The 20,232-nt window shown below is 35.4% G+C and overlaps 1 protein-coding gene across 2 annotated transcripts in view; it reads right to left on the reverse strand.

Moving 5' to 3' along the window:
- The window catches only part of RB1CC1 (RB1 inducible coiled-coil 1), a 67,205-nt gene that overhangs the window by 28,380 nt on the left and 18,593 nt on the right, over positions 1-20,232 (reverse strand). For both annotated transcript variants that reach the window (XM_048286401.1, XM_048286400.1), the window contains exons 6-12: positions 10,143-10,345; positions 8,540-8,975; positions 4,401-4,571; positions 2,442-2,626; positions 1,320-1,506; positions 1,158-1,239; positions 259-320 (exon numbers count right to left, since the gene is read on the reverse strand). In XM_048286401.1, the coding sequence (XP_048142358.1) occupies positions 259-320; positions 1,158-1,239; positions 1,320-1,506; positions 2,442-2,626; positions 4,401-4,571; positions 8,540-8,975; positions 10,143-10,345 (1,326 nt within the window). The remainder of the gene's footprint in view (positions 1-258; positions 321-1,157; positions 1,240-1,319; positions 1,507-2,441; positions 2,627-4,400; positions 4,572-8,539; positions 8,976-10,142; positions 10,346-20,232) is intronic.

The raw sequence follows: 20,232 nt of genomic DNA on the forward strand, positions 1-20,232 counted from the left end.
TTAAGAGCAGGTTTTTTTTTTTTCAATACCATGGACTAAAAAAAGACTGCTAAAAAGGAGAGTTGACATTTCCTCTCCCACTGCACTGTTACAAACCAATGTTAATATAGGTCACTTGAAATGGCAAGAACACTAGCTGCCAGCTTTTTCATTTGTGTCACAGCAATGTGAAAGGCATACAGCTTCAATGAATTAAGCTCAGGTTTATAATTTATGAAACTATAGAAATTAAACAAACCCAAATATATGAGTACATACACAAAAGGATGGAGGCCAGGAGTCAAGTCCTCTAAACAAACGATTCCTTAGAAAGGACTTCCCTGAAGAAAAAACACAAACAACTTATTTAAAGGAAGAAATGCAACATTGTCTCAAGAGAAACCAATTGAAGTTACTGCAGTTTAAGAGCTGAAGTACATTTGAAAGAACTACTACTTATATTGTTGATTACATAAAATTGCAAATGACCACAGAACATCAGGCAAAACCCACCATTCAAGCAGAACTCCCTTCACGGAAGCCTCTTTTTCCTTAATGTTCACACAGGCAAAAGCTTCAACTTATTTTTGAAATTTTCACTGTAATCTTCCTCATCTCCTTTCCAAAAAAATTTGATAAACTTTTGTTCAATTTTCTCATTTTATCTGTCCATTCAGAACATAAGTTGCAGACTTTGCAGAGAAAGTAATCAGAATTCTTTGAGCAGAATCGTTATTTTTAATATTTTTTTTAAAAACAAACTTCTGGTGAAGGTCTTTAGACATGGGTCTTAGTTCTTGGATTTTTCTGGAGTAGTACAGAGGAAGTCACAGCAGTAGCCAAATATTCAGTAACAGTTTTAGAAGTGTTATTTAAAAGAACAATAAAGCTCACAAAGCATGTTTAAGCACAAATTGCATTCGAACGTGATAATGAGAAATCTTATGTTTTACAAACATTAATCACAACTTTCATGTTATTTTGGATAATCTATATGAATAATTATATGATTTTATTAATAGAAAAATATTTTGTTTGTAATAGAGCAGCATGCACATCCTACTTGAGTAAAATTTTTTTTTCAGGTATTGAAATTAGAATATAATGAAAATATTTTAACTACAAAGACAAGAGATATACTTCAACACAAGTCAATTTCACAAAGACAAAGTACTTACTAAAGAGTTTACCGAAAGATTCCCTTTTTGCCTTTTCAGCTTCATACAGATGTTTCCCATCTTTTATTAAAGCACCCGCCCACTGTGAAAGGGGAAAATATGTAGTTACTTGTAATTTATATGCTGATACAAAGGTTTGGTCTCAAAGTTTTATTTACTTACCTCCCTGTAGTGTTTTATGAACATTTTTCTCCTCACAACCTCAACAACAGCTAAACAGTACATCTGAGGAACAGTGCTGAGAGCCTCTACAACTTTGACCCTTTCTAGGAGCTCTGTTACAAGACGAAGCAGTGCTTGTAGTTTCTCTCCATCTTGGTCAGCATGAAGCATTACAAAACAACACCACCTACAAAAGTAGATTACACTTTAGAAGATCACATCTTAGCAATTTTTTTTTTCATTTAAATTAGATTAGCAACATGTCTGAATGGAAATGAACAATGGATGAAATGAACAATGCCATCATTTCACATGGGACAACAACAAGCTAACAAAGTACCAAGCTATTCAGAATTCAGTAGTCACCTTGCAGATTCCCATTAGTTTCTCACAGTAGAATATCCACATTAGTGATCAAAAATGAACATCTACCACCATTTGAGTTAAGACATTGTTTTTGACAAGTTCTTAAGCATAAATAACCTTAGAAATAGTAATAATACAACTTACTCCAGTAGAATTTAAAAAAGCTGATACATCCTGAGAAAAAAAATCACTACTTTTTGTTTATAAATCTTAAAAATACTTATTGAAAAGCTTTAGCAGGAGGTATTAAAGGTTGGAATGCTGTCAAAGAAATAAGAACACAACACTGGGAAGTTCACACAACATACTCACGCACTACAAGCAACAGCCCTTGTAACACAAATTCTCATATCTTGTAACCGCATCTTCAATTCCCTTAATCATACAGTCAATAGGTAGATTTCAGGCACAGACACCAACATAATTAAACCACAGGGTAACTAGTGAGAAGGTAATCAACTGGTGTGCTTGAGGAGAAACATTACAGCAACTTTGCCACCAGAGAAGCCGTAAGGTGGAGGTATATCCCACAAGTAATAAAAACATATAAAATTGCTTTTATTGACAGAAGTGAAGCAAAAGTGAAACAACAAATACAAACGAGTCAACATTAAGCAATCAGGAATATATACTAACAAAGACACTAGAAGATATGCACTCTTGACTTTTTCATAGTAATAATTTCCTTAAGACACACAATCCTTAAACACCTTCCTGCAAGTGGAAGTAACATGAAGTTGAAAAGTTTTAACTTACTTCAGTCTGACTTGCAGATTATTTGCAAGCTCCTGTTTGGCAGTGGTACATTTCTGTTTAATATCTAACAGTTTTCTGTGATTAGTTAACATAATCATCAGCTGATTTGCATGACTCAAACACAAATCAGGTAGCACAGAAGGATCTTTCAAGTTCTCAGCTCTCTTCTGATTTGCCAAAAATCCCTGGAGCAAGAGAGACATTTGTTACACAAGCTTTGTGACAATCAAAAAGCATGAAAGTGATACATCTTCTCTAAGACTGCAAGTATTTTAACAAACTTACTGCAACCATTGAGAATTATAACAGAATGATATATGAAGAAAAAGCAAGTGTCAAAGTTGCTTTCTTTCCAGTCCAAATCAATCTTGTTCCATATTTCACTACCAAACAGTTACCAACACAACCCTAATAGAACTTTACACAACTAACCAACACCAGTGAAAGACCACAAAATTTAATGCAGCAGAAACATAATTACTACGATGGAGGGGATCAACCATCATTCTAACTTCTGCTAACAACCATCTTCCTAACTTCTGGCATTTGCAAGATCTGACATCAACTTAGAGCATGTTCAAGACTACTGTGGGCTAAAGAATTTGTATTTCTTGCATAAAGAAATTCACACAAATCTAGCTCTTCTCAAGAGCCAAGATCACAGCCACACATCTTATTTGCATGCAGAATGCACCCTTACATCATAAGTAAAGGAATAGACAATTTATAAAAAGAAATGGCAAGGACGAAGATTTGAAAGTTGAAGTCTCTGCCAAGTCTTGAAAAGGTACAAATTCTAAATTTACAGTAGCATTTAAACAAGGTGACGAAGTCTCTTTCCATCTGAGTGTTAGGTTTTTCACTCCAAAGTGGGATTGGTAAACTTGAGGTAGGCTCTTCAGCCAAGTGAAGAAGGAAAAAATAGCTAAAAGCACCACTCACAATATAGGGCAACCAAGCACAGGGATGGGAAGACTAGCTTAGCCATCGTGCTAAATTCCCTTTGATTTAGCACTGGCCTACAATATGAATGCCAAAAGACTGAGATTTAGCACAAACTTGCTTCTAAACTTACTCATTGAATTTTTCTGGAGACAAGCTCCACTTTTAAACAATGCTGACAGAAGTACTGATAGCACCCACCTTTACATACCAGACCAGATGCAACAGGGAGCCTGGGTCCTACACAACTCTCAGTCCAGCACTGCCCTCCTCAAAAGGGGGGGTCTAGCTCCCCTCCCCACTAAATTGGGAGGCAAGGTTGATCATTTATTCCTACTAATAATATACCAGTGTGCAACCAGGAGTAAAAAACTTATGCCTTTCTTCAGAGTCCCAGCTCCAAGGTCATGGTGAAAATCTGAACATCGTCATGTATTGCCAAATAGACCTTTATTTACTTTCAGTAGCAAACAAGGTATTAAAGGACAATCTTAACTATCAAGTTAACTGAAGCTCTTTACAGAAACTGTATTTAATAAAATAACTTTCATATGACACTGGAGTGTTTTTTGAAAATAGGAGCTACATATTTGATATTTAAAATAGTCTTTAATCTAATTTCTTATCACTCAAAATTATACTGTTCAGTGAAGGCACACTCCTCTCCTCACTACAAGACTGATGATCAACCATTAACCTATTCCCTGATCTTGTATCACTGAGTGACAAATTACCAAGAATTCAATATTCCCTTCAAAATTGAAACTGATCCACTTAATTCTTGTTCCGTATATCCAACTAAAGTTCTGATTTCCTAGCTGTAGCTTTAAACCATGTGAAAATATGACAACATGATGTAAAAACTGCCAGTATTTAAATGTCAAATTATTATGAAATAGCATCTTATTGACCAACCCCAATGGGATACGTTGAAAACTATCTTGCATAATGACATGCAATTGTTTCATTGTAATTTTAACAGCATACACACATGAAAAATCTACAATTGTGTATTACCTGAGCAAGTTCTTTTTGTTCATTCACCAGTCTGCTGCAGCTTGCTATCATCTGGTCCAATGCATAGAGTCTATCCTCAAGACCTTTAATAGCCTTCATGTTCTGATTATCTAGTTTGGCGATAGTTTGGCGACATTCTGCCAGAAAGGGTTGGATGATCCTTGGATCAAGCTAAAAAAAAAGGTTTATTAGTTGCTGACACACTGAAAGGTGATTTAAGTTAGTTAAATGAGGTTTTTTAACCTCAATATTTTTCTTTTTTTTTTTTAATCTAATGTGTGACTACTTCTATCATCTTGTTTCAGAAGTCTGAGTAAATGAGTATGAGGATTCTGTATCACAGCATGAATTTTTCTGAAGTACTCCAACCAGACCATCACTGAAATCTGAATCCTTATAAAGGGAAGAGACACTGGTTGAGGGGACAAGGCGAGGTGCAGAGGGAAGAGGCACTTTATAGCTAATGGGCAGTTTGACCTGGGATAGAGTCCATATGGCTACAATCAAAACCAATCATGAACGCGACTCAATGGAAAGTGCAGAAGGGAGGGTAGTGAGAAAAAGCTGAAGAGCCATCAATCTTTTCCCACTAAATAAATGTTTTAACTAACTACTTAGACAAGCAGATAATTTCCAAGCAACTGGAAAAGACCCCATAGAAAAACAGTATAGTTGTCATATTTTTAGCTAGAGCGTTTTTTCCCTAACAGAAACATTTTAAAAGTTATTTCATAATATTCCTTCATAGACCATTATCCAGAAAGAAAGAAGTATTTGAAACATTAAGAGTCTACCAATGCCCACAGATATTAAGGGTCACTCTTCAAGCTTCACTATATGAGTAGTAAATTAAAATTAGACGTCTAGCAACAACATAGGTAAGTAATTGCAACATCTTATGAAGGTCAGAGTGTAGTGTAAACCTGCAATATATTAGTCGTGAACATAGTAAAAACCATTAGGTATTAGCAGAAGATGAACAAATTTGCCCAAATTTATCCAAAATGGTTATGGTATTTTCTTATAGGAGAATCTAGTGAAAAGGATGCTATTTGTGAAGCCACATTGGCTGCCACAGCACTGGCTTCTTTCATCAACATGCAGGTTTTATCCCACTTACAGAGCACACAAATCAACCTTCAAAAAAGAAAGCATTTATTTCACTCAACAGTAACATAAGTAAAAGTGTATTTTCCCCTCAATCTACCACTTAACTAAGTTTTCACACACAGCACTTCAGTCTGGAAACAACCTTCGGGGGGGGAGAGAGAGAAGAATCTGGGGAGTAGAAACATTTACAAATTAAGGAGCACCTATAAAGAATAGGTCTTCCAGTTACTTCAAACAAAAAAAAAGGAAAAAAACCAACCAACCAACAGCTTAATGGGAAAGTACCAAAAACTAGTAATTAGCCCAAAACTTCTTAGAATAAACAACTAGTGCTGTTATTAATGTGACAAAATGCATCCAGATTCTCTGAAAACAAAGGTTAATTTTTAGTATTTGATGTCTTATGAATCTTGGTCTTTTCTCAAGTCACTTGTCCATCTTCAAGAAACAGTAACAGAAGTATTTAACCAGATTGATTTTACAGGATTCACTTCACTGCCACCCTATTCAGGAGTACTCCCTGTCACATCCTGAATTAGTCCACTGCAGCATCCAGAAGAGTTTCTTAACAAACAAAATACTGAAGAACAATATGGTGGTTTTTTTCTCTTTTTACCTTCTTAAACTAATGGTGTTTTATCTCTTTTTACAAAGAATGCCTATTCCTCTCATTCTCTTCTAGCCTATTTCCTCCATCCACTCTTTTCATCCCGTCTTTAGCCTAACTGCATCTGTAGGATCCAGCTCTACTTTCATTGGTAGATAATACTACTCTCTTCATCTTTTCAAAGTATCTTCCTTTTCTAGCCTCTTACGTAAGTGGCAACAACAGCACTTAACAAAAACATCTGGTTAGCACCTACTTACCCAGTGCTTTTACTGCAGCCTAGGTTTCTGCAATTAGAAGTGTCATTTTGTAGAAACATCTAGAGGCTAGAACCATCAGAAACTCAGCAGCACTCTGTGCAACACACCAGTTATGTCACGACTACCAGTAACAAACGTATAAAGCTCTTACTCTGGTGCTTTAAGCTTTCAGGAAAATCTTACCCGAATTCAGTTTTTCAAATAAGAAGTGCAATCACAAACCATTTGTATGGTTCATATTTTCAAGAAGGAAAGGGCATGGGGAGAATGCAGTCAAAACCATTTTTAAAAGTTAGTGCCATTTTATTCTATTATTCTAACATTTTTTATACTAGAGTGTCACCTCAACTGCAAGATATTTATTTAGGATTTTCTTTTCCTTTTCAGCTGCAGCCCACTTCTGCTTTCAACTAATTCTAATGGTAAGTAAAGATGCAATCCTTTGTGCTGCTATCAAAACAGAGTAAATAAATGTTTTCCTAAGGAGAATCAGGAACGCTTTACTTCAAAGCTTTGGGGTTTTTTTGTGAACCAAAATGGACCAGGACTGATCAATAACAACTGCTCTGGTGAGTCAGAATACTCTGACTGAAGCACCTTCCCCACCTGCCAATTCTGCTTATGCCAAGAACACAGAAAGAAACTTCATTTTTTGCAGGTTCAATCACAATTTTTCAACATAAAAATTGACTAAAGTAACAAAACAATTACAACAGTCGAAAATTTTCTGCCTAATCTTAGATAAGGACAGAAAAGACAAAACACAAGACAGCACCTCTAAAACATGTGATATGTGTCAGATAAGACTACAAGCTGACCAAAAAACGTAGAGTATGTACTTAACCAAAGTATTCTTTGCATTTTTGTGTCTTTTGGATCACTATAGCTTATTTGGAAGCAATAGTTTAATGTCCATCTCTTCAAATACTGATTTTTAAAACATACTACATTTGTGTTCTGTTAATATTACATAGAAATTGAATTTATTGTCTCACAACCCACCTAGTGCGCTCTGTTGCTCCTGTTTTAAAATAGTAGAAAATACCTTATAGCATTACTAAACAAACAGGAGAGAGGACTGTCTCAGACTTCAGCAAAATAGGAAGTCTTTTACAAAATCAATTACTGTTTTCACTAAAGAAAAACTTGTCATGTCCAATCTTTTCCTTAGCCTTTTCTGTACTACTAAAATCTTAGACAGCCCCTAATATTAAGCCAAATTCTCCAATTACTTTTAAGACACAATTGAAATATCAATGTACAGAACCAGCCAGACCATGATGTTCTCTACAACAGGTGGGTTTTAGAAATCACTGATTCAGTCTTCCAGTCCTACCTTAGAGAGGAAATAAAGTGTCAAAGACAATATAAATGGTTTCCTTTGTTCAACCTATGTTGTGTTGCAATAGTATATTATATATACGAAAACAAGGCTAGACAATGCAAGAAGTATCAGCTACAGTGAAAGCAAATAAAGAAGGAAAACTATAGGCAAAAGAATTTTAAAAGGTTTTAATGCTCACTGATTAAAATAATAATTTTGAAAGTAAAGTGAGCACTGTTGTATTCTTCCAGCAGAAATACAGACTGACTGAGCCCTTCTGAGCACATCTGTATCAGCTAATAAAGAATGCAGAGATATAGAATATAAATTTATCCCAATTGACCGTATGAATTTGTTCTATATTTTAATAAAGGCTTAACTATTTTGAACTCAACATTAATTTTGGTCCAAGAAAATCTTTACTTTTATTATAAAGGTAGTTTCTATGAAAAAGGCAACAAAATAACAGTAGTACCACTTCGCTTATACACTACAAGAAGTTTTTGGCTTTCCAAAATAAATGGCTAGCTGAGAAATAAGCAAGATAACAAGCATTCATCGTAAAATTATGTATCTTCCTAAAGATCAGATTCTTAACAAGCATTCATTGTAAAATGATGTATCTTCCTAAAGATCGGATTCTTAACACTCAAACTCATAAAACACTTTCCCCACACTTATCCCTCCCCGGTCTCTGCTTTGGCCTTCATTAAGAAAGTTATCTGAGAAACAAGTTACAAAAGAGCTGAGTTCAGTCACTTCAAAAGCACCTCCATCTGGAAAAAAGCAGCAGCATTCAATGGAATGTAATTTGATTTTTAAAAAATTATTAACTTACCCTGCTCATAGAATCAAAACATTTTCTGACCAGGGATTCAACATCATTAGGTCTATCTTGAACATTTATCCAGTCTAACAAAGACACATTGAAGGAAGGCTGATCATCATCTTTCAATTCTACTGACATTTCATTGTCCTGGACAGTAGCACTTTGACCAGATTCCTTATCATCTTTTACATTTTCAGGCTCTGTGCCTTCCAAAGCTGAATGTTCAACTGACTTGCAAAATGACGCTAACATTGATTTACTGTTCACTTTAGATATATCAGGATAAAGCACCAATTCAGCAGATTTCCCATCCTCAGTTTCTTCACTTTCTGCTCCTCCGTGTTCAGGTGAAGAATCCAGTCTTCCTAAACACTCTCTGTAACTGTGTCTTGTCAGGCACTCCAGCAGTGGTATCTTGGCCATGATAGAAACAGCAGAACCCAAGCTTTTTTTAAGAAGTGAAAAGAAAAAAACATCAGTATCTAGAAGCCAATATAACACAAAATCTTAGCTAAAAAATAACAATATGAACTGCTATTCATTTTAGAATTGAAGCAGATTTCAAAGTTATTTTGCAACTACCCTTTGAAACTACTGCACTGAGTACCAACATCATGGAAAGACAGCTAAAGAAATCAGAGTTTTTGCTCTTTTCCACTGCTGAGTATGACATCTTCTAAACTTCCAAGCTTATGGCTACATTGCAATGAAAAGTTGTGACTTATAACTCGAAATAAAAGTTTTAAGTTATACTGCAATAAAAAAAAGTGTTTGATAAACTGAGTCACACCCACTTACTTCTTTGTTTAAACACACAACCGGGACTTATGTTTCCTATCCACATGGATATCAATGTTTATTATCAAAGCTTTGAGTGTTCTCTGTCTGACTACTTTTGCAGAATTTGAATAGTTTCCATTTGGTAAAAGCTATGAAGCTCAAGGTGTTTTTTTACAGATAAAATATATTTATGGTTTATTTTTTTAAGTGTCCAGTATCTATGTATATTCTGCAAAGAAAAGCACTCATAGAAACACCACAACACTATAGTGCAAAGATGTGAAAGATTTTCTTTGAAGTAACACCCAGTCCTTTGCAGGACACAAGTACAGACACACACACACACACACACAGTATATATATCTAGATACATGCCCCCCATCCCATTCAAAGGAATACAAATTCACTCAAAAGTTTGTGTTATGACTTCATATTTTCAACACAGATTGTACTTCTTAATATCAGTTCAAGTTATTAAAAATCAATTAATTCAAAATTGTAAATAGGTACTTAAAAATTCTAATGTCTAAATTTATTATCTCATTTTTTGTAGTGCACATTTGGAATGACTCCAGCTCTTAAGCAGCTGTTCATTAATGAGTTTATCTCCCACATAATTCAATACAGGTTTCTTTGTGCTGATAAATGAAAGGAAAAATGTCAGTTAAAAAAAGTAACTAGCACAGAACAAGAAGAACATTCTCCATGACACACAATCAAACAAACACATGCTTGTTTAATCAGAATAAGCACCAGATATAAAACACTTAAAAAACTAAGTTTAAAATAGAGTAAATTTGGAGATTAAGAATGAATTTAATAGTAAACCTACTGTGTAAGTTTCAATTTGATATCATCTATGGACTGCAAATAGCTTGAATACACATTTTCAAACTTGAAAAGCAGCTTTTGATAAGAGTATGTACAATCTTCCAAGTTGGCCATTATGGCAGCCCAGCCTTGATGCTGAAGATGTTCATCATGTACAAGACCTTCACAAAAGGAGCAAAGCTTCTTGGCAACCTCATACATTTCCTGAAAAAACAATCATCAAAATACAAATCAAGCTACTGTTGTAACCTTATTGAAGATTTTAACATAAAAAGTATGACATTTAGATAGCTCAAAAGTTGTACACCTTAAAACTTCAAAAAAAAAAAAACCACCAAACTTTTTTAATTTAAGAATAAAGGAAGTTAATTAGATGACAAAAAATCAAGTACTATTTATTGAGAAATATCTTCAAAACAGAGAGGTGAAAACTGTAGTTCCAAAACCACCTTGTAAAATTAATTAAATGCTGCTAACATAAAATACTCAGGGCACACACACAAGAATAATAACCCTCGTACTAATAATATGATAGAAAAAACTGACAATCAAGGTCCAATAAGGAGAACCTTTTTGATGAGCCAAGCAGAAGCTCAGAACAAGACAATGAACTGCACAGTCAGCAAAAGTGCAGGTGGATCAGATGCAAGAAGAGATGCATGAGGAAACAGCAGGGCAAATAATTTAAGTCTTTTATTGATTAATAAACCAGATGAAACATGATGAGCAGCAGTACAGCGTCCACAAAACTCTAAAACATACCCTGAAACTTGGCATCTGCAAACCAATGTGGAAGTTTTTCTGTTAAAGTACTGGATGACACAGAGGCATTTTACTGCCATATGAGGGTGAGAATTTACCACTGCACTAGGCAAAGTTAAAATAGAGACCTACATATGGTAATTACCAGATCTTACTAAAAGTATATTGCAATGCCCATTATAATCAATTCCGAAGTTGTAGTTAGTAGGAAGAGCAACTATTTTAAGTTTAGCAATTTAAGTAAAAGGCTGTTCCCCTCAAAGGGCCTACTAAAACACCAAAAAATAATAACAAAAGTCATGCAATAAATCCTTCAAGCTCAAAACTTTATCAATAACACACTCCAAGGAAAATATATTCCTGAGCATACCTGTACTTTAGGTTTTAGTATCTACCAAACCTACAAGAAAAAAGTCTTCACTTTTTGAAGGTTGAGCACACTTTTAAACCAGGACTGAACACAACTTTCCTGTGCTATCATACATGTGAGAAAACCACGCACGGAAAAACAAGTTACACAAAATACAGTGAGAGAGCAGCGTTAAAAACCTAACACACCTGTGTATTTCAGAATTCGTTTGCTGCTGAACACATGGTTAGCAGCATACATGCACATTCAAAAAAATTTGGGGGCCAACGACACTTACCTTCTGAAATAAACCACTAAACTGCATTTTAAACAAACATTTTAAACAAACATTTCAGAATTCATATTGATAAAACCTGAAAGTTATGAACATCCTCCCTGTTTCAGAAGTCCAAGCCCTGTTTCAAGCAGCTTGACAAAATTCTACTGTCCTTCAAATTACTGATAGCTAAGCAGATGAACAGTGAATATACAAAATACTTATATATGCAACTCCAATGAAATCCAAAGTTGCTCTTACAAACTCCTATCAATTTGTAGTAAAGATGTTACTTGTCTTGTTTTCTGAACTTTGGCAGCTTCGTGTGCATGCGAGAATGATGATTTCCAGTTTGAAAAAAATGGTTATTTTAATTGCTGCAGGAACTCTCGCTTCCTAAGTCAAAAATCAACCAGTAACACAACTGGAATGGTATCCAGACAATGCTGAAATCTGCAAGTCAGTTTCTCCAGACCATCCCGAGGAGTTTGGCTATAAAATTTAAATGTACATAAGCTGACCAATGCAATATTGACAACTTGAACAATTTTTTACTTTCTTAAATTCACTTCATATACAAGTTATGCAAAGGCAAATTGCACAGCATATAAAAAAAGCAGAATTACTGCTTCCTCAGTAATCATACTAAGAACCAAAAGGACAGGCTGTTTTACCCTAGGATATACCAAAAAAGTACACCAAAAAAATGAAGTTGAAAAGGTAACTGAATGTCTCTGTTGCATTCTAATCACACCCTGGAAATATACACAAACATTTGACTTTCAACTCATAAAAATTACTATCTTCTCAAAGTCAACCTTCCTCCAAATGAGGAGCCATACCACTCCAAACCACTATCAGCCACAGTTCCAGAAGTGAGAGCATATACAAAACCACACATTAGTTTCAAACAGCTTAAAACAGCAGGAGCCACCTACAAAATCAAAACTCATCACAAAATCCTTTTATGCAGTTCCTCCAAATGAGTATCAACGAGGCAAAGTAAAGACTGGACTCAGATGTTTCTTTAAAAGCCCTGAGCAGAGGTTTTTGTCAGTTCTATTTTTCCTTTGGACAACCTCACTTAGCACAGCACAGATCAAATGTTTAACATGTTGAAGTATGCACTAGGCTTCATATGACCAAACTCTCCATCCTGAGACATACTCTTAACTAGTGGGCAATGTTTGCTTTTTCAGCTAGATCTATTTATTGTGCTCACAGTAGAAGTCAAAAGTTACAAGTTAGAGCTGCCCTATGAAGCCTTATTATGTATCATGTTTGATACTCCTTTCAGAACCTAAGTGTTGCCAAATTAACATTTTAGTTTTAACAAGCTTGTTTCCCCAGATAAAAACTTTCAAACACAAAACAGAAGTCGCAAGTAGAATAAAAAAAAAAAAATCCTCATAATTGACATCACTTGTTACACAACCGATAACCAGCACTGACACTCTGTATCTGAGAGTCTAACCTGTGGCAATTTACTCATATTTAACCAAACCAGGAGCTCCTGTCCCAGCAGTCTGACTCCTAGAAAAGCAAGAGCAAACAACAGTACTTCCCAGAGCAGCAAATTAATATTTGTTAATTTTTTTGAAACCTTGTAACAGAAGGACATTCTAATAAGTGTCAGAATCTCTCATATAAACAGATACATGCCCAAAGGAACTATTATATAAAAATACCCCAATGCCATCTAAGTATTCCACCAGGTATTCTCTGTCAGATGAGCTGCAGCTTCTTAAGGTATACACAGCAGATGTGGACATTAAAATAAAAATCCCCTTATGAAAGCCATCATAAATATTGCTCATAAATCATCTCAATCATAAGCATTGAAACATACTATGTCTCTCAGAGAAAAAATATTTTTTTCTGAGCTAACTCTGAGATCAAAATTCAATAGCGTAGTTTTTTTCAGGTAACATGTTTTCAAAGTTACCCATATGCTAATAGATTGCAAATCAGATTGTACAAATGAACAGACACATTTCAGGGCACATATGCAAGGTACTACAACAGCATCCCATATTATCATCCTCTCAAAGTTATTTTTACACGTGCCAAGGAAATTCTCTCTAGTTGGTGGGAGTAAAACTAGAGAATTCCGTCTGCATGGATGAACCTGAATGCAATTAGTCCACAGACACCAAATACTGCTTTTGATGTTGCTTTCTTAAGCCATATCATGAAATAAGCTCATTACATTCAAATAGTAAAGAATATTACTCCGAATTCAGGAGGTTCCACACAGATGGTTCTAATGAAGGTCAAACCACACGGAGTAACTATTTGTCCACATGCCAGAACTGTTTCAGTCTTAGACTATACTAAGCAGATACCAGTGCATACAACAAGAACACTATGTTAAACCCGTATTTTATTTGTTTTGTTTTAGTCAACCCTGCTTTCAAAATGTGAAAGCATGCAGCAAGAAAACAAAGCAGAAAAGTTGTTTTGTTTCCTTTGGAGTACCTGTGTAACTTAACTTTAACTTTTTTCTTTAAAGTTATGAAATTAAAAGCTACACAAATGCACCTTTCTTATCTTTCCATCACTTCTGAAATAAAGCTTCAGGTGATGTAGTTTTTTCCTTCTACCTGCTGTCTAAATCCATAGACAACATTTTTGTGAGAGATCTCCAGCCACTTTAGAAGGATCTAGACCCATAAATTTTATATAGCTGTATGGCTCTATGCAGGAAAGAATTAAGCAGCTCTCTGCTAAATGAATAAATTCTAAAAACCAAATTATGTCAGGCACAGAAGTAAAGGCCTGCAATCCAACATATGTTTTAACGCTTCTCAGTAAGGTTGCCAGCTCCAGCGCAGAAAATGAAGCCTGCCTAACAACAGGCTTGCTTTTGTCATTGACTGTTCACAGACGCACTCAAGTCTTACTGGCAGACACCCAATGGTTCACAGAGCACAAAAGTTAACTTCAGTTGCCTTGTAGGGCTACATTCATCCTAGTGGCCTACAGCAGCATATCTAGAACACCAACCACTTCACTGCACTGCTGGAATGAGTACCTAAAAGAGCACCACTACCAGGATAAGAGTACCGAGACCCAGACTAATCCCCACTTGCTGTTATGCTGAAGAGTAAATAAAGACAACATCTTCCCTACCCAATTTTTCAAGAAATCCACAGGGCCACCAGAATGCTTTAATCTTTGGTTGAGTATTGTAACAGAGTGTTTAGTTGAATTATTTCCTTTGAGAACCACAACTTAAATTCAGGCAATTCTTCTGATTATAATTAATTCTGTTTTCTAGGTTTCAACCAAAAATCAGTAGAAGCAACAAAGTATGTTTTATCTAATGCAGAAATTAACTGGTGAAGTGCTTAGGATCAATTTCAAGACTTTGCATCCTACTGTCGTAATTCTGCTCATCTGAATGAGCAAAATTTGACAAGGGTCTGTTGTCTTAAGTGGTCTTTGGACTTACCTCTAAAGAACAAAAGTTCTCAGGAAATGCAGGGTTCTTTCCATTCTCTAAAACCCTGTGGTAGAAGGAAATAAGTCATCAAAGTCCTCTACTGCCATGTGTCTGAAACTCTGTAAAAGGGACTCCCTTACAGCTTTCAATCACCATAAAAATCAACCTCAGACCAATAAAAATGATCCTTAAAAGTAAAATTCCACAAACTCATACACTGTAACCGCAGATAAACACTTTCACAACAAGGAACTGTTACCTTATTTACCAAAACTAGTAACCAAGACCATTATCTTAATGCATACACAGCTAAAACATCAGTGAAACTATTAGATTAAGACACACTTCAAGATTTCAGTTTTAAAACTTATAATTGGAGCAGTTAACTTCACTGTAAAGGAGACTGATATTTCAATTTGTCTCCTGTCAGTAGACAGCCAATTATTCCATAATTCTTTAATATCGGTCATTTTTGGTGACTGCATCCTGTGGATATTTGTCCACACAGTTCATGACTTATTTCCTACTTAAACATACTTATTTCACCAGCATAATACAGAAAAAGTTATTTTGTTAGTCACAGCTTAATGACTTTCTTCAGTATTACTTTCACCATTTCTCTCTGATATTACAAGTAGGTTTGGAGAAGTCAAGTGACAGAATTTACCATCACAAAACGTACTGAGAAGTGACATAAACCACCACAGTCAGGGAGTCAAACCATGGTATAAGTGTTAACTTCCACTAGCTTGATTCCAAATCACCCAACTCTTTTCTGTCAGATCAATTTTTTAAAAGCTTGATCTAAAGTTCAGTTACAAAGGGCAAACAAAATGCTAGAGTAGCATTTAGAAAGATCTGCCTTAGAGTAGATCTTTCATTATACCTTAGGATAAACTAAAACCTACTCCATACTACCCCAGCCAGCTCAATTACTTTAAAAGATTGAGACTGATCACTAACCTGAGTTACAGAGAAATTTGGACTTCTTTGGAGGAGCCACAAGTGTGTCTGACTATTAGACAAATTGTGGATACAATATTGCTGCTAGCAGGAATTTTTCTTGCTTCTTTCCAGTCCCATGAGCTACTTTTCTCTCTCACAGAAGATATTAGCAGTGTTCTATAAACTATGAACACCTGCGACCTCGCAAAGCTTTGTTTATGCTACAGTAGAAAAATGTTTTGACAACGGATGTTTTAGGATTTTAGCCAATCACCCCAAGGGGTGGCTGATCCTTTGACCAATTAGACTATGAAGAAAAATGTCTATAAAAGAGTTTGTAAAATAATTAAATAAATCAATTTTGCTGCACAATTTCTGCCTGTTGGATCTCTCTTCTCCTCCCTGCCACTGAGGCATACCGTAACAGACAAATAATTTAGCCAAAATTAATTTGGCCACACAATTGTTTCAAACACTACACACCTTGAAGAATATTCGTATTTTAAAGTAACTCTTTCCAGAGAGTCTCAAAGCAATTTTCTAGTAGAAAAGAGCATTTCTCTAAATAGTACATCCACAGCTTTCAGGAAGCATGACTATACTTCTTGGCTTAAATATCTGAAGTGTTTGAAACTAAACCAAGAATCTATGACTATGTACTATGACTACAACTGTGGTTTTACACAACCAAATGAAATGACCACACAGTTTCTCATCCTCATTTCCACTTCTCAAAGAAGAACTGACAGGAACTGACAGTTTGATCATGACAGCAGCAGCATCCCATGAGATGTGAAACATACCCACTAACAAAAGTCCAAGTTTTCAATATCCCTCTGGGACAAATGACGTGGGAACTTCAGTTATATCACTAAAAAAAGAATAATAAATAATCCTTTCCTAAAGGCTAAACTACCAGGAATCATTTTAAGCAGTGGTGTTACAAGACCACAAGATTAGACAAGACTGACACGACACCGCTTATTGCACAACATACTGTGTAGAGAACAGCTTGTCTTCTCAGCTGGTGTGCATGAAACTTTTTGCACACATTGTGTGCACCTCACTGTCCACATACTGCAGCTCAAGGCCAGAACTGCTAAACTGCAAGAAAGATGGGAGACCAGGCTAGCTGTAAAAAGGCAACCTGGAACCCTTCAGGCAGAGATATCTCAAAGGTAAGTTTTTAGCCCAAGAAAAACCAGAATACCAAGACATAAAATTAAAACAGGCTTAGAAAGTTGATTTAACTGAGCTTTTTAAAAAACATATAAACACAGACATCATACTGCAAATGACAAAACCTGTGGCAAGAATTTCAGTTTAGATGGTAAAGGAACGAGTTAAGGAACAGATGTAGCTTCTTTAAAGCTACCTAATCTTTATACTGTGAATTCAACATAATGAGATCACGGGTAGTGAACAGGAACAAGAAAATCTGTAATAGATGTTAAAATCACAAAAATAAAAAGAAATAGAAAATGGATGTATCTTGATATGACAAACACAGTACCATGGAAAACCAAACACAAGGTAAGTTCCCCACAGGAATGATTTTTGGTTAGGAGTTATGAAATCTAAAAAAAGGCTACCTGTAAGTCAAAGAAATTAGTTTTACCTGGGGGAAAAATGGCTGCTTTTACATATACTTATACCCTACAAATATATATGCAACAGGCCATAAGAATGCCAGGACCTCCACTAAGAACTAAAACACGACTTCTAGTTATACCTGAGTAGTAACAGCAGATTATGGGGGAAAAAAAATGCAGAAAGCAAAAGCATAGTTTAAGTCAATAATGATCAAGTTTAGACAGAGAAAAAATGATGGAGAGGCCATAATGGCACAGATTCATAAAAATACTTGCTAAAGGAAGCTCTAGAACTACTTTCATTGTGAAGAAAAAAATTAGAACCCATATATCACTGTATGTTTACAATTTCTTATCAAGTCTGATTTTACAGATCATATCCTATAGCCTCTGGGCAAAGCAGATACCAGCTTAAAGAAAAAGCAATAGCTACCAAATATTCTCCCCTATTTTTACAAAGTTACACATCACTACTTCTTGTTGTTCATGAGCAATAATTTAGAATGAAACCTTTATTTTCCTACTACTCAACATTATCATCGTGTATTAGCACCTGTAATAGTAGTAAATATTAAGTAATCAAATTTAATTAATTAAAATGCTCTAAATAATTACCACAGGCAAAAACCTCTCCATTATCAAGTACTGCCATTCTGCTTTTCTGGTGAAGCAGGTTACCATTTCTCTAGAATTAATAAAAAGACAAAGCTTGGATTTTTAATGTCTATTTTGCAGAAACTCTCCCATACAGTACTGTCAGTGTGGCTTTGGATGCATCAATCACACAACTACAGAGGTTCAGAGCCTTTCTAGCTCTCTCCAGATCTTAACTGATTCTGAAAAGGATTAATATCCCATGTTCTTTCCTCCTCCCAGGCAAGAGGCTTATGGTGTACCTTGGAGACGATTAATGCTTTAACCACGTTCCCAGTCCTCCCTCAATATGCTTCAAGCAGGCATCAAGAAAAACTACCTCAGTACAATACTGCACTACTTCTTTATCCAGTTTTCACACCTTGGTACATCTAAAAATCACAACAGAATATTTACTAGTCTTTCATCACATATGACAGATTTGTCAGTCCCCTGACATCCCAGAGAAGTACTCAGTTCATTTTCACAGCCTAACACAGAGCCTATGGCTTTAGAACATTTAAAATCTTGGATAAAATTAACTGTGCATGCAAAGGTGAATCAGATTTACGAATATTACTACCTATTTAATCTTTACAAAAATTTCCAAGTTTTTCATGAGAAAACAAATACCATCACTATAGCCATTTTACAAGCAGGGAAGAACTGTCAAAAGTGGGGAACAAATAATAATCTTCCTGAAAATAATCTGCAGGCTAAAATAAAACCTCCATTTTACTTGGATCCATGTTTAAAGAGAATTCCGCCCCCTGCTTCCCCCAGTCCTGCACTAATACTAATAGGTGACATTAAGTATGGAAAGATTTATTTTCTTCTTGCAAATCAAACTCAAGATCACTCTCTCTATATAAACTTTCCAGTCTGTAGCGTAATATTAATAGTATTATAGACCTGCCACCAGAATGAGCCAGTAAAGATCTAAATAACATATTTAAAAGCATAAACACTACAATAAACTTGCATGCTCTGCATATTAATACAATCATCAGAATCAAAGGGGGAAGATTAGCCAGTACCAACAATTCTTTTCAAGTCTAAATAGGAGTATTTTTTATAAAACCCCTGGAATAAAAAAAGCTTACTCCAGAGGGATTAAATAAGTTCCATCATTGTATAGTAATTTTACCAAACTGAAAGCCAAATTAAGAATCTAAGACCAGAAAACAGGGCATGGAATAGAGAAACCAGATAAAATAACGGTGAGAAACGAGACTACCATCACCTTTCCCTTCCATAACCCTCAACAAAACACAAAGACTATAGCAATTACTACAGTCTCCCTTCATATCAAATCAATGTTAAGTATTTAGAAGCAATCAGTCTTGCTTACTTTTATAACCTCCTCTTAATACTTCACAAAAAATGGTTTTAAAGTACTTTCAGTTTCAGCTGGTAAAATCAGAACCCTCACACTCTTCACAGAGCACAACTGAAAACCTCCTACTCCTTAGGTGAATTCACATTGATATCCACTCTTCTCTATATGACAGTCATATGATTCACAGACACCTAATAACTCAGGGTCCTATTTACAAAGTCAGCTGTAACTGTCAACAGGTGGGGGAGAGAGAAAAAGTCTACTGGACTCAATCCTTGCCTTAAATCAGACAGTACATCAAGGTCATAGTATTCTGGAGAACTTCCTCCCTTCTGACAGGCCAGAACGCCAAGAAAGAAACCAAAATCCCTGTTCTACATCCAACACTTAACATTTTTCTCTGAATTCTACTGTACAGTATTAAACCCCAGCCACTTCAAGTGCTACATGTTCTTCTGGACTGCATTAAAGTTGTCACTGAAATGAAGAAATTTTATTACCAGACAAAAAATGTATCACTATTCATTCTGTGTGAAGTGCTCCACATAAGTATTCTGCTGCCAGCCAATGGAAGCTTAAAAAATCTTTAGAGATATGAAAAATATTTAATCCATTTAAATGTAAAATTTGAAAAGACTATTAGGAGAGTTTTTAACAAAGAAACACAATCAGTCCAGCTACCGAAGGTATTGTCAGTGTCTTGAACATGCATCTGGTTTTTACTGCATGCATACTTGGTATCTTACTGG

This window comes from Corvus hawaiiensis, chromosome 26 (assembly GCF_020740725.1).
Source record: "Corvus hawaiiensis isolate bCorHaw1 chromosome 26, bCorHaw1.pri.cur, whole genome shotgun sequence".
Taxonomy (NCBI): Eukaryota; Metazoa; Chordata; class Aves; order Passeriformes; family Corvidae; genus Corvus; species Corvus hawaiiensis.